Source organism: Simochromis diagramma, unplaced genomic scaffold (genome assembly GCF_900408965.1).
Source record: "Simochromis diagramma unplaced genomic scaffold, fSimDia1.1 OVJJ01000449.1, whole genome shotgun sequence".
Lineage (NCBI taxonomy): Eukaryota > Metazoa > Chordata > Actinopteri > Cichliformes > Cichlidae > Simochromis > Simochromis diagramma.
In genome coordinates, this window is record NW_024387274.1 from 1474059 (window position 1) to 1489897 (window position 15839).

General features: G+C 44.8%; 1 protein-coding gene and 1 long non-coding RNA gene across 2 annotated transcripts in view; both read right to left on the bottom strand.

The window, feature by feature from the left end:
- Positions 1-1090: 1090 nt before the first annotated feature.
- The window catches only part of nxph1 (neurexophilin 1), an 86999-nt gene continuing 72250 nt past the window's right edge, over positions 1091-15839 (bottom strand). The window contains exon 2 of the mRNA XM_040002679.1: positions 1091-4526. Coding sequence (XP_039858613.1) covers positions 3771-4526 — 756 coding nt within the window. The 3' untranslated portion in view covers positions 1091-3770. The remainder of the gene's footprint in view (positions 4527-15839) is intronic.
- On the bottom strand, positions 8770-15116 carry LOC120715620. The gene is made up of 2 exons (XR_005691688.1): positions 15075-15116; positions 8770-9168 (listed from the first exon to the last, which is right to left on the bottom strand). It is a non-coding gene; the product is annotated as an uncharacterized LOC120715620 (long non-coding RNA).

Genomic DNA, 15839 nt, shown 5'->3' on the forward strand with positions numbered 1-15839 from the left:
CAGACCTCCAATGAAAACACAAACCTGGCATCCACTTTAATTACTGATAAATTGTGAGCCAGCAAAAGGCAATGGATTTCCCTTCCCTAGAGGCTCTAATCTGTTTAAAGCTGAGTACTGATCCTAACTGCCGAGTTGGAGGATTTGATAGCAGGTGCCACTGTGAAGTCCCACAACAGACGCTATCAGTCTTGCATCCCAATATCCACATCTCCCAGGGACTGAATTACAAGCTTGCCTCTGTGTGTCCAAATTTCTGCCATGTCTGATCATTCAAATCTGCTTGATCACACATGGCACTAGATTAATTATAGTCAGGCACGCTGCTTATGTGTTCTTATGTTGTCCCTGTTAGTGTGAAGGAAATGTCGAGACAGACTGTTTACACATGCACTGTTTGCACACTGCACAAATGTGAAAATCCAAAGCTGTTTAATTTAGCACAGTGCACACTAAGTGCTTAATCAGTCATTTCTTTAGCCTCAGGAAAAACACAATTTTGTATACTGCTCAAAAAAATATTAGTAAACCGATAAAGATAATTAATTGCTACTAAAGATTATTACCGTTAACTACTTCATTGCATTACAATACATAAAATCTGTCTTATTGCAGAGTGCCATGCTAAAGTGTAATACGAATCTCTGCAGTTTCTCGTTACATTTTAACATGATAATCTCTGTAGTTTCCATTTTAATGTCAAATTCATAACAAATTATCTGCATTCACTGATTGTGACACATTTGTCACACATTCTAGAAAACTGTCAGTATAACCTGTCATTCAGTATAATATGGTTTCTGTTTTCAGATCTACATCCACCAACTAACTCTATTATAACAGATATGTATCATATGTATGTCGATAATTTACAGTCTGTCAGGGTCTCTGGGTCTTGGAACCAGGACAATGCATTTCTGTAGGGTTTTGTGATTCTTCATTTTTATATTAACATTTTGTAGGTTTCCTTTAAATTATATTCTATTCGTTGTCAATTTATTTTCAACTTAATCAAGGTTTTGGAATATTTAGTTATCATTTGTGCCCTGTCTCTGTGGCTGTCCCCTTGGATACAGCAGCTGTCCCAGCAACGCAGCCCAGATGAACATAGGTTCTCTCCATCACTCTACACCAACCAAGCAAAATCCAATGCTGAGTGAGAAGGACTTGTTGCCTCCTGCTCTCTTCAAGTCTGGGAAAAAAAAGACTATGCTGTACCACAAAATCTGTAGAGACTAAGAATGATAGTTTTATTCCTGAGATGGCTGATTATAACACATTCTCTTCTGTCTCCATGCCAGACTTTGTTTTCAGTTTCTGAACCGGCCACTATTTGTTTAATTTCCAAGCCTGATAATAAGCCCTTTTCTGGGAGGCAGTGGGGGGGTAGAGCGTACAACCCGATCCAGCGCAGAGATGTTGGAAGCCAGATCAGGTGCCCCCCTTCCAGCTCTCCTCTCTGCTCTCTCCTATCTTGTCCCTTTTGTCTTACTCCTCTCTATCATAAGAGAGAAGGCGCCAGGCATCATAAGGCTACATAAATGTTAAAAATGTAAGTATTATTTCTCAGTTGCAGTGAATAGATAGAAGAAAAATAAACTATAGAAACTAAACAGAAGAAAGAGAAATAATAATTTAACATAAACCAGTGACACACTCCGGGGCCTGATCAACCTTGGCAGGGCCTCCTTGGATGAGGGTGTCTAGTGATAATGGCCAAAACACCCAATGAATCCAAGGTCCACTACTGGCGTTTAACCCGAGCCTGAGCCTGTGGGTCCCACATCTGATCTGAACCAGCACCTGAGCATCCAGTGACAGTGGGTCCTGCTCCACTTGAGCCAGAGGAAAAACTGGAATTGCCATCAAGATCAGCCATCAGCCATGCTACCAGAGGTATTCCATCACTTCCATCGACGTTCCTTCGATGGAAGGCCTCTGACGAAGGGTTGCTGTTGCCATCACTGGCCACCTACCAAGTGATCACAAACCTGTGAACCTGCTCCCTCACCTTCACAGGCTTCCTTGAGATTTGCACCAATGGACTCCCGGTCGGCCTTCAGAGTTGCACCATCTGTGCCGCTGATCTCCCGAGTCCTGCGTTTGGGATCCACACAGCAGCCATGACATAGTCCTATTAGTTATTCTAGAGGTGTTTAATATATGTGTGACCAAACCTCAATAAGCACACACATATGTATTTATGAGATACCACCAATTTATTTAAAATTACATTTTTTGTGCCTCTCACTGTTGCTCATGTTTTAGGCAACAAATCTTGTGTTAGATGGGGTAGGACTCATCACACAGATATCCAAGATAATGGAGAAACATGTAACATCTCCTTAATGTTGTGAAAGCTTGAATTTTGAGTGAAACCTGAGTCTATTCCTGTACTTTGTTGCAGTTCAGTTTATTATAATAAATTTTCCTTTGCCATTGTAGCCCATTGTCCTACAAAGATGGGTATGATGGTTTGCCGCAAACCTTCAACAAATCATTACTGATTTAATTAATTCACACATACCAGAATTCAATTGATAAAATTTCTGATTTCTTTAATCCATCTCCATCCCCAAACCTTCCCCCAACCCAGTAAAGAAAATTTAAGTCAATACTTTTATTATATTTAGTCAGTTCTAAATCTTCTGTACATGATTTCTGTTTTCATGAAATTCACACCTAGGGCTGCAACATCATTTTCTGTGTTAGAGGAACCAAGAACAAGCATAAATGGACTTTCAAGAGGACTTAGCAGAGGTGGTCAAAAACACAGCTCATGGGGCATATACAGAAGCAGCATAATTTGGATAAACTATGTACAATACAAACCATTCATACAAATTAAGCTCTAATATATAGAATTCAATACATTACATTTGCTATATTAATTGACAATGAACAAGTCTTATCCCCAAGAACCCACTGATCAGTCAGTTAATCCGAAATTTTGTCAGTTCAAAATATAGGCCAGTCATCTAACTGACTCAGTAGCTGGTTAAGTTCGTTATCGCAAAAAGCTCTCTGATGATGACCGAGGACTGATCATCTTACACTATCTGAAAGTCTGTTGTTAACAGGTTTTCTCAACTGACTGTAGAAGAAGCCAGCATGGTAACCTCACTTATTAAACTACCTCACATTTCTAACAGCATCACACTCACATTTGAATCTTTGTTGTCATCCTCAGCCTCTTTTTCTAATAACATTTGAAGGATAGTTTTCATTCTTTTTAAACAAGGAGCTAATTTTTTTTTCCATTATTCAGAATAAAACGCAGAGTGAAACTGGTACAGCAGGGGCAAACAGTCCATATACTATCAAGAGTTAATACACTGTATATTGAAATATGCTAAAAGAAAACAAGGTTATTAACATTCAGTTGGACTACAAGTGTGATGTAAAAATAACAACAAGAAAGAGCAGAGTTCAATAATGAACAATTCGTACTAGTACTAACCCAAGATGACCCAAAGGCCATTGCTTTCGACAAAATTCAGCTGGAATAAATCATAATTAAGGGATAAAATTCTAACTGGTAATCCAAGGTTACTTTTAAGCAGTTTACAATTAGCACATTTTGTAAGAATTGAAAGTTGCTCTTTGCTCTTTCAGAAGATTGAACAGGGGAATCATTTGGGCATAGCTGACACTCTGATATGGACATGTTAAGGGACAGAAGGGCTAACATACAAATGTCTCTGGCCTGGATAGAAGTCCTAGTCTGTTCTCCACTCGACCACTATGTAGTTTGTGAGTGTATGGAAATGTCAGCCAGAGGGAAAGTAGGGAGTGTCACTGTGGTAGTTGTAGTCTGGACACACTTTCTGCACCAGTTTGTAGTCGGTGCTGTAGAAGGAAATGAAGATGCAGATGACTTTGAATGGTTTGGAGCAAAGCCAGGAGACATGGCTCTGAGTTTGCTCTTGGTAGCATGTCTTGGATGGGTCAAAGTTGCAGAGTGTGTTCTTGGCACCCTTCTCAACCTTCTCATATTCTATGCGACAGTTGAAGGACTTTGAGTCCTTGGCATCAATGACGGACTGCTGTGCTGCCACATCAAACTCAACTATCTTTGTTGGAGGGACCAAGCTAACAGACACATTGCCCTGCCCTGTGGAGTTGTGGCGAAAGTAGACACTGAAGGTGCCATTTCCATGATCTACAATCTTACCAGTGATTAGCAGGTTAAGTTTAACTGTCTTAATGTTTGAATGGAAGTCCCCCCAGCCAAACATCTTCTTAAACTTTCCTGTCTTGACCATAGGCCGCCGTTTAGCCCGTGGTCGTGAGTCCTGCAGGTCCGTGGAATTTCTCAGCCAATCCCAAAGATCCTGCTCCAAATAGGGCTCTGGAGTGTCATAGTGAAGATCCAAAGCTGTGCTGTTCTCCTTGCCTTGTAGAGTCTGTGATAGCAGCCTACTGATGGACATTTCCTTATTACTTTGTGTCCATATATGCTTAAGCGTGGATTTCAGATTTCCTGATTTGACAATGTCTGACTTTGAAGGATGAGCACTTGTAACCTGGGGAAGAGAGTAAAAAACATTTATTAGCTGAGAGTTTACATCAATATGAGGATGCTACGTTAGGATCTAGATATCTATGAAATGAGCAAATTGCAAATGAGAAAACATTCCTTTCCTCTACACCAGTTAATCACAACGTTAAAAGTTTGAAAATTGAAAACGTGAAGAAAATATTCAAATTTAATGTTTTGTATTAAAACCTTGGACCCTGGTATTAATGTGGATGTTACTTTGACACATACCATCCAGAGAGTCCATATGCATCATAACACAACACCCAGAGGATCTTCTACCACACAACACCCTGTCCCTGCACCTTGGTCCTGGCTTGTAATGCCTGATGTGTCAACGAGCTGTTCTGGCAGTACTCAGGTGAGATACAAAATATTTGGCAGGATGTTTTAATTTTATGGCTGATCGATCTTCATGGTACTGTATGGAATGACATGCAGTGTTTACATGGAAGGTTTTGATGCATGCTCAATCATGCGGGTAAGGAAATCCCCAAAAAATTGTTTCTGTTCCCCTAGATAAACTGTACATTTGCTTAATGACTGAAAATGGCACCACTGATTAACAGTGGACTGTGGGGTCAGTTTCATGATCATATGCAAATTGTCATGGCTATTGATCAATGACCAAGAATACCATTCACATAGAGTTGGCGAATGGCTGCAGTCACAGCATTGTAAGATCCTTACAGACCAGGGAAGCAGAAGAACATCATATGAAAAAGGCTATGAGTAAACGTGGTTATCCCAGCTGGACATTTGTCAAAACTGGTAAGATACCTAAGGGTGCGCCAAGCGATCCAGGAGAGAAGGTCAACGGCTGCCCAGCCAAAACCCTTTATTGATCGCTTATGTGTCTGGAGTATCAGAACAGCTGAGATGCAGTTTCTCTAAACACAGCGTCTCTATAGATTTGAAACCCCCCAAAAACCCAGTGTAAAGTTCACCACAAGGATTGTGTCCCACTGGCAAATACTTTCTATGCCTCTTGTTTTTTAAAATGTGCAAAATGATGTTTCTTGAGGCAACTTTTTACAACTTGGCACTGTTAAAAAACAAATAAACAAACAAAAAAATCCTAAATTGTCAAACCTAAAAGTAGGCTACACATTTCATTTTTTACACCCGTGACACAACAGCCTATAGATAAAGCGTGGATGCTACATGCATATGTATTCTCATCATCACACAAAACCATCTAGAAGGTTTTACACACACTTTTAAAATAAGAATGCATCTGCACCGTAAAGATGTCCTAGACTGCCAGAAGGATGGAGATTTAAATCTGTATTATATATTAATTTTAAAGTAAACATCTAGCAATCCTTTTTTATATGATTTATCTTTTGTTTTTGACAAATGTGAGTAATTTTTCTTCTCTTTCAAGCCTTTCCATGACTGACATGTACTATATACTGAGATCACATCTAACATAGTACTAAATAAATTACATTGAGAAGTTGAGGTACAAAGTCTGTCTTTAATCAGCCAAGTCACTCCGGGTAAATAATGTGGTGATCCTCTCTCTTCTCTAATGACTTGAGGTTGACATTTGTATATTTTATTAAAACTGTTTTGTAGATTGTGGTACTGATGTTACATTTGCCAAATTCTAACACCAAATTCATTAAAAACTGACAATGAAAACACTGTTCAACCCTTCTGCTTTAAAATGAGCTGTCATACTAGAACCCACTTGTGTATGTAAGTGTGCTTATGATTAAAGTGACACTTTTTTTCAAATGGAAGAAACTTTTATTCCATCCATCCATTTTCTTGACCACATATCCAATTAAGGCCACAGGAAGACTGGACAGGGTGACAGCTAGGGCTGGGTATCGTCACTGATTCCTATAACTGATTCGATTCCGATTCACAAGATCCCGATTTGATTGGATCCGATTTTGCATTAGAACCCTGCAGTAGATCAAAAACTGAAGAAAGGTTTTATTAGAGACATAGCTTTTGTAATTTGGTATAATTTGTAAAAGTTTAAATTACACTGCACACAACGGTAGACTGGTGCGTAATAAGCAAGCAAATAATGCAGAAAACAGATTTTATTTGTGCTTGTTCAGTGAATTTTGGTCAGAGGGTGATGAAAACTGCAGCTTCAGAATCTGTGAGATGTTGGCTTTTGCAAACATGCTGTCGGCGAACAGGGAGAACTGCGCTATAGCAAATTTAGATTCATCCAGCTACCCCAACATAAATGTGAACCATGGAGAATGCTAGAGTACCCAAAGTGAACCAATGGGGACAGAAATAATATGCAAGTTGCACACAGGAAGTCTGTGTTTATTTATTTTTTTTAAACTTATATTCTTTGTTGAAAATCAAACATTTTAAAATGTAGAACACATTTCACAAGTTGATATAGTATTCATTCAATTCAACTCTCTTTAACGCAATAACAATTTAATTGAATTTTATTTAATTAATGCCAAATCAAAACAACAGTCACTTCATGGTGCTTTATGCTGTAAGGTAAAGACCCCACAAAATAAGTAGTAAGTAATTAAGGTTCTAAAGGTTCTAAAACTGTAATAGTATCAATATTATTTTAAATAGAGTGACACGAAACGCTGAAGACCAGTGTATGCACTTCTTGAGTCCTTTGAGTCTTTTGACCTCTTTTATTCAGACATGCAAGCAATGATCATCATTAAATTCTTATAAGATACAAAAATAATAGTCATTAATTAATTTTTACCCACAAAAAATGAATAGTTAATGCAAACTTAAAAACATGAAGAGATCGTCCTCCTCTGTTTGTTTGTTTTTTTCTGCCTGCTTACAAGATGAAAATTGTTGCGTATCATACCAAATTGAAAATAATCAAGATAAAAGCAAAGCTTGGAATAAAAAGAGACCCAAAAAGTCCTAGCTTTGAAAAGACATTCATTGTTTCCAGATCTAACTTAGTAAATCCTGCTCTTGCTCTTGACGAAGGCGGTCGCACTTTTCTCCTCTCCCTTAGCTTCCCTGCTTAGCCTCTTATGTCCTTGTCTAGTCTCGTGTTTTTTGTATTACTTTTCCCTGGAACACTCTCTCACAGTCTGTTCTCTAAAACCTAAAAGAGGAATTATGGATTGGATCAACTGGTCCCTAAATGCAACTGACACCCCTTTCTCAACGAGAAGTTTGGGCTTGGGTGAGCCTGAGTGCTGAAGATATCTACTTATTCGGAACCATGGTAACAGGGTTATGGCTGATCGGAGCTGGCTTGGCCCTGACTTATCGAAGAATTAAGAAAGCGGAACCGGCTGTTCAAACCCCCACAAGGCTGCCCGCTGGGATTGAAATGATGGGAGAGGCACGAGTTTCTCAAAATGGGCTCATTGAGTGCAGCACGGATAAGATCTTGGAAAGGCTACAGCTGCTGTGAATACTCAGAATAAGATCTCTGACTGCAGACTGGATACATCTCGGAAGGGCTAGCTCGGAATAACATCTCTGGGCCCAAATTGGATGACATCTCGGGGAGGCACACTGTCGTGAGTTCTCAGAAATTGGCTCCTCGAGCACAAGAAATGACAACATCACAGAACGCAAGTATGGTGAAGCTCGCGGCTCTCCAACGGGAGATTGAGGGACCAGTGTTGGACTGTAGAACTGCTTTGAAATTCATATGAGCTGTTCGCACTAAAGTAAAAAGCACCATCACTTCATGCGGATACCCTCTCGGCGCCAGCTGTGGTCTCAAGGCTGGAGCTGAACAACAACACCCTGATAATGACTGTGTTTAGTCTGTTCCTTCCCATTCCATGCAAGGCCACCTGGGTTGGCTGGAAGACTGTTTACTTAGCCTAGCAGGGCGAAGGACACTGTCTCAGCTGAACTATGGACACGCACACACATACATATACACTGATATGCACACACTCATCCCCCCTCCCTTTCCAAACGCCTTCGACGCTTATTCCCTTCCGATGCTGACGGGGATCAAGGAGACCAGTGCACGCAGCCCCGGATGTACTTTCTAATTCGGCTGTCTCTCACCCTTTACCCACCCCTGTTGCTTGTCATGTGTTTCTTTGGTGTATTAAGAGTTTTTTCATGTGCAGAGGTGTTTTTTTCTGTTCTCAAACTGATCTCCCTGTTGGAGCTCAGTCTGGGGGGAGTTATTTTTTCTCCTTGTTACGTCCCCACTTAAAAGCTAGGCGATGAGGGTGGGGGACAGTAACAGTTAGGTCCAGGTGGAATGAAAAGAACGCCAGGCAGAGGTATTTAATATAAAATAGATCTTTATTGTAGGCAAACACCTCAATAATCATATAAATGGCAACAACAAAAGGAGACAGCACCGCTGCTTTAATGAGAAATCAGGGAGGTCAACCCAAAGTGGTAATGACCACTTCAACAAAGAAAGCAACAATAAGGCTTCAACAGAAAGAGACAGCAACGCTGCTAGCAAACAATATCCAGGCAGGCCACACAAACTAATAAAGGCCGCCGTCACTCATAGGCAATCACTGCTCAGTTAAGCACTACTCACAAAGAGCCACACACCAGAAGGCTGGTCACACACCAGAAGGCTGAGCCACACACCAGAAGGCTGGTCACACACCAGAAGGCTGAGCCACACACCAGAAGGCTGAGCCACACACCAGAAGGCTGTTCCACACCTAAGCCAGTAGCACACTCTGACCAGCACAGAGGAAATCCACCAGAAACCTCTCCCTCCTCTTCCACACTGCTCTTCTCCAGCTTATATCACCCCTGAGGGTAATTGGTTGTAACGAGAGCAGATGAGCAGCAGGTGTGACCTAAAGGAGAAGGCAGGGGCAGAGAGAGACAAGGGGAGGGGCCAGAACGAAGGAGGAGGAGAGGGAGAAGACAACACCACGCCCACACACTCCCACAGCCTCCCAGGATGTAACATTCCCCCCACCCTATATCCACACTATACAAAACACAGAATAGACCCATCACTATGCACTGCGTGAGAGTGCATCAGCCACCAGATTTTCAGTCCCTTTCTTGTGCTGGATAACCAGATCATAATCCTGCATCAGCAATGCCCAGTGCATTAGTCGCTGGTTGTGGTTGTACATGCGCTGGAGGAAAGTGAGGGGGTTGTGATCTGTATACACCGTTACCGGAAAAGAGCTAGAGCCCACATACACAGTGAAGTGCTGCAAGGCCATCAGCATCGCTAGAGCTTCTTTCTCTATGGTGGAATAGTGTAGCTGATGGCGCTTGAACTTTACAGAGTAGTAGCAGACTGGGTGACACACACCCTCTGCCTCGTCTTGTAACAGCACCGCACCAGCTCCGGTGGCACTGGCGTCGACTTCCAGCTTGAAAGGCTGAGAGAAGTTAGGGGCAGCCAGAACTGGGGCGCTGCAAAGGAGGGATTTTGCAGACTCGAAGGCGTGCTGGCATTCCCCTGACCACTCAAAAGGGACTTTGGGGCTACATAGCCTTGTTAAAGGGGCCACAACTACCGCAAAGTTCTTGCAAAAACAGCGGGAGTATCCAGTCATGCCCAGGAACCGCTTTAACTCCCGCCTAGTGGCTGGGGCCGGGTAGCTGAGGATAGCCTCGACTTTTGCCTCCACTGGGCGTACCCGCCCGAAACCCACCTGTTTCCCCAGGTACATGACTGTCGCTTTGGCGAACTCGCACTTAGCGAGATTTAGGGTCAACGAGGCGTCGGCCAGTCGCTGAAATACCGATCATAGGATGGCCACATGCTCTTCCCACGTGGCTGTGTGTATCACTACATCATCCAAGTACACATTACACCGAGGCACGTCTCCTAACACCAGCTGCATCAAACGCTGAAATGTGGCCAGAGCGTTTTTCATGCCAAATGCCATCACGGTGTACTGCATGAAATGGTCGGGTGTGACAAATGCAGAAATGTCAGAGGCTCTGGGGGTCAAAGGCACCTGCCAATATCCTTTAAGAAGGTCCAGTTTGGAAATAAATGTGGCAGGACCTATGTTATCAATGCAGTCCTCCATACGAGGAAGTGGAAAAGAATCGGCGACAGTCACTGCATTTACCTTACGGTAGTCGGTGCAGAAACGTGGGGTGCCATCAGACTTGGGCGTAAGTAAACATGGAGAGCTCCAAGGGCTGTGACTCTGTGTCACCAAACCATTCTCCACTAGATAACTGACCTCCTTCCTCATCACCTCGCGCTTTCCTATAGGGCAGCGGTACGCGTGCTGTTTGATTGGGGTTGCGTCCCCAACATCGATATCATGTTCACAAACATTTGTACGCGAGGGCACATCACCAAAGAGAGAGGGGTAGGAGTGCAGTAGATTAAGCACATCTTCGCATTGTGAAGGGGACAGATGAGACAAGTGGGCCGTTACTTCGGCTAAGTAAGCTGAATTCGCCAACCGTCCACACTGTTGTCCCTCCGAAAGTATATGCAGATCGTCATCGGCACTGGCCTCTACACTCAGTACGGTGGCGGAGACAGAGCCGGAGGTTGCCGCACTGGCAACAGTGTCATGGGTTTCCCTATCATGGTAGGGTTTTAACATGTTGATGTGGCATAGGCGTGTTTTCCTCCTGCGCTCTGGGGTACTGAGAACGTAATCTGTCTCAGACACTCTCCTCACTATGACGTACAGTCCCGAAAAACGGGCCGTAAGAGCAGAACCAGGCACCGGTAGTAACACTAGAACCTTGTCCCCAGCCTGAAAATGCCTTTTCACAGCCTTTCTGTCATGCCACGTCTTCATGCACGCCTGGGCAGTACACAGGGCCTCTTTCACTAATGAGGTAGCACGTTGCCAACGATCCTTACATGTCTTCACAAAATCTGCCACGTTAGTTTTTGGAGCACCCCCACTAAGGAACCTCTCTTTCAACACCTTTAGCGGGCCCCGCACCTCGCGGCCAAACACCAGTGTAGCTGGGCTGAACCCTAAGGACTCCTGCTTAACATTGCGTATTGCGAACAGTACAAAGGGGACACCCTCATCCCAACTTCTGCCCGTGTCCTGGCAGTACTTTTTTAGCATGGCCTTAAGTGTTTGGTGCCAACGCTCAAGTGCACCCTGCGACTCTGGGTGATAAGCACTAGACACAGAATGAGAGACGCCCAGGGAAGCTAAAGTCTGTTTAAATGCTCGAGATAAGAAATTAGTTCCCTGGTCTGTTTGCACTGTTTTTGGAAGACCAAAGGTGGTGAAAAACTTGATTAGCGCCTTAGTAATGTCTGCAGTGGTGGCCCTCCGCAGAGGAATTGCTTCAGGGAACCGCGTGGACAAACACATTATGGTCAACAAAAACTGATTGCCTGCTCGTGTTCTTGGCAACGGACCAACACAATCGACCAAAACATGCTCGAATGGCTCACCAACAGCAGGTATTGGACATAGTGGGGCGGGGGGCACAGTTTGGTTTGGTTTGCCCACCAGTTGACACGTATGACAAGTATTACAATACTTCGCAACATCTGCCTTCATTGCCGGCCAGAAGAAGTGCTGCAGAATACGGTCATATGTTTTAGTTATCCCCAAATGTCCTGACCATGAATGGTCATGGGCTAATTGTAGCACGTGCTGACGCAAACCAGCCGGGACCACTATCTGTTGGACTACACTCCAGTCCTCCCCTGGCTTTGAAGTCCACCTGCGCATTAGCAATCCATCACATACAACAAATGTCTGCTTCCTATCTCCTGTCAGATGATCACTCTCATCTATGGCAGCAAAACATTTGGTTAACGATGGGTCTGCTTTCTGAGCGATAATAAGGGCCTCCCGTGTGAGGAGAGGAGGGGCTGCGGGTTCAGAAGCAGGCTCAGCCACTTCTTGAGCCAGTTCCTTGGCATCAGGACCCACCTCCTCCTCCTCAGAGGGCATCACATCCATCTCCAGCATAGAGCCGACCACTGACCCTGACAAGTCAACCACTTCTCCCTGCCGATGGGCCTGTGACCGGGTAAGAACACCTACGGGAAATACATCCGGGTGCTGCCGGTTTAAAACATCTGGCAAGGGGTTTGGGTCAGGGGTCTTTGTGACCTCTGGGGTAGGATAAACCTTCCCGCCTGCAATGTCATTGCCCATTATGAAGTCCACACCATCAATCGGGAAACAAGGACACACAGCTACAGGAAACATACCACTTACTAGGTCACTCTGCACCCAAATTTGATGGAGGGGGGCTGGCACATAAGTCATTCCAACGCCCCTAACAATAACATCAGTGCCGCTGGCGGTCTTTTCATCAAAGGCAAGTGCACTAGCCAGTATGAGGGACTGTGAACCACCTGTATCACGTAGAATGGTCACAGTACGCCCATCTCCAAGCTTACCAGAGAGTGACACCGCTCCTTTGAAAATGAAAGGTTTAAAACATTCGTCAGGCGTTTCAGTGCTAAGTGGTCTGCTACCAGGAGAAGCGTTTTTAATCAGCCCTATCCCTTTTGGTTTGCGTGGTGTTGAACCTGGCTGTCTCCGCCTGTAGGCCTCGCAGTCCGCTATTAAATGGCCGGATTTAAAACAGTAGAAACACTTCCGGTCTGACCTGGGACGAGGCACAGGCACCTCTCTCCTTGTGTCTTGCTCACCACTAGCACCGCTAGCCGTTTCTAGTGTATCGCGTCGCTCATGCTTAACAACACTGGTTTTATGGACGAGTGCGAACTCGTCAGCCAGGGTCGCGGTCTGCTGCAACGTAGAGACCTTCTGCTCGTTCAGGATATACCGCCATCCGCTCGGTGACGCAGTTTTTGAATTCCTCAATGAGAATTAATTCCCGTACCGAAGCTAGGTCTGCAGCTTTACAGGCCATACACCACCGATCAAAGAGGACACTCTTTTCTCTTGCGAAATCCAGGAAGGATTGACCCTGCACCTTTTTCAGCCCCCGAAATCGCTGCCTGTAAGCCTCGGGGACTAGCTCATAGGCTAACAGGATTGCACTTTTCAGTTTGTCGTAGTCCAAGCTGCATTCAGCTGACAACGAGGAACAAACTTCCTGTGCCTTGCCCACCAGCTTGCACTGTAGCAGGATGGCCCACGCATCCCGCGGCCAACGCAAGGCTGTCGCTATCCGCTCAAACAATTCAAAATAAATCTCCACCTCAGTGTCATGAAAAGCAGGGACCAGACGACTATTCCGTCCTACATCAAACTGTACGTCTGTCTGTGACAGCGAAGCCACCACAGGAGGGGAGGAGGCCTGCTGGAGTTCCAGCTGTCGCAGCTTGACCTTCGTCTCTGCCTCCACCTTCTTCAGCTCAACCTCCCTGGCCCTAGCCAGTTCCGCGTCCAAACGCCTAAGCTCTATCTCCCTTTTCAGCTGGAACTCTCTCTCACGCTGCTCCTTCTCCAGCTGGAGACGAGCCAGACGGATTTTGAGCCTAGCATCCTGCTTAGAACCCTCTGATGACTGGATGGAGAGTGGATCAAAACGGCGGGGCAGCTCATGGCCCCCCCTCGGGCAACCCCTGGTCCATAGGCGTAGACACTGCTGGTTCTACAACCTGGCCTCGAACGTGAGGCGCCACACTTGGTCCATCCGGACCGGGTGTGCTCGGGGGTTCTTTCATTACAACCACCCTCTTCTCCAACAACCCGGACACCAGAGCAGCCTGTGGAGACACTGATCCCGTAATATGTAGCCAGCTCATGCAGATCCCTCTTCCTACAAACATCCAGCAGGGCAAGCGACGGCTCTGCCGTAAACCCAGCAATATCAAAAGCGGCCATGAAAACTCAAAACGGCCTGCAAAACACAAGCAAACCACTACAGGGCCACACACAACGCCTTCACTACAGAACTACACACAGGCGAAAGAAAAATGTGTTGTGTCAAGTCAACCATTAATTGAAAATCTACCCACACTCCCCCCAGTCCTGCCTGCTCAGAATCTAGCCTGTCCTAGCTTGTGGAGCGTACCAGGCTCGAGGCCACTTTAAAGGCAAATCATCAAGTGCCACAGGCACCGACAAGCCTACCCCCAACAGAGAATCAATCCCCACCCGGGTTTGCTCCGAAAATAAAAAAGGCAAAACAAAAAACGAGTGTCCAAAGGAAGAGCAAATGCTCAGCTAGACACTCCCCTGTGCTAGCCGGGGAGAGCAGCAGCTAGCCAAATGACCTTCACACAACACACAAACACCTGTTCACACTTGCAATCAACCCAATTCCTTTCATTCCGATCCCGGACGAGCCCCCACTTTGTTACGTCCCCACTTAAAAGCTAGGCGATGAGGGTGGGGGACAGTAACAGTTAGGTCCAGGTGGAATGAAAAGAACGCCAGGCAGAGGTATTTAATATAAAATAGATCTTTATTGTAGGCAAACACCTCAATAATCATATAAATGGCAACAACAAAAGGAGACAGCACCGCTGCTTTAATGAGAAATCAGGGAGGTCAACCCAAAGTGGTAATGACCACTTCAACAAAGAAAGCAACAATAAGGCTTCAACAGAAAGAGACAGCAACGCTGCTAGCAAACAATATCCAGGCAGGCCACACAAACTAATAAAGGCCGCCATCACTCATAGGCAATCACTGCTCAGTTAAGCACTACTCACAAAGAGCCACACACCAGAAGGCTGAGCCACACACCAGAAGGCTGAGCCACACACCAGAAGGCTGAGCCACACACCAGAAGGCTGAGCCACACACCAGAAGGCTGAGCCACACACCAGAAGGCTGAGCCACACACCAGAAGGCTGAGCCACACACCAGAAGGCTGAGCCACACCTAAGCCAGTAGCACACTCTGACCAGCACAGAGGAAATCCACCAGAAACCTCTCCCTCCTCTTCCACACTGCTCTTCTCCAGCTTATATCACCCCTGAGGGTAATTGGTTGTAACGAGAGCAGATGAGCAGCAGGTGTGACCTAAAGGAGAAGGCAGGGGCAGAGAGAGACAAGGGGAGGGGCCAGAATGAAGGAGGAGGAGAGGGAGAAGACAACACCACGCCCACACACTCCCACAGCCTCCCAGGATGTAACACTCCTTATCTTTCCTCCAAATTTTCCATTGTTATACCTCTCTGACCTGTCTTCCCCATGTGATGTTTTGTGTAATGTATGTACGGTCAGAGGGTAAGATGGCGCCGCCATTGCGTGCAATAGGTCGGCAGCCTTATGAAATTTCCCTTTGTGGGACTAATAAAGGTATATCAAATCAAATCAAATCTAAATACCATCTCACCAGGGGCGATTTTAGCCCAATGAATCAAAATTAATCAAAGAGTTCTCACTTTTTTGACAATATTTGCTGTTTGTGTAAACACTACTAAAAATATAAAAAGCATACAGTACTTAATTGAGACATAACATTTTAACAACAAAAGTATAGA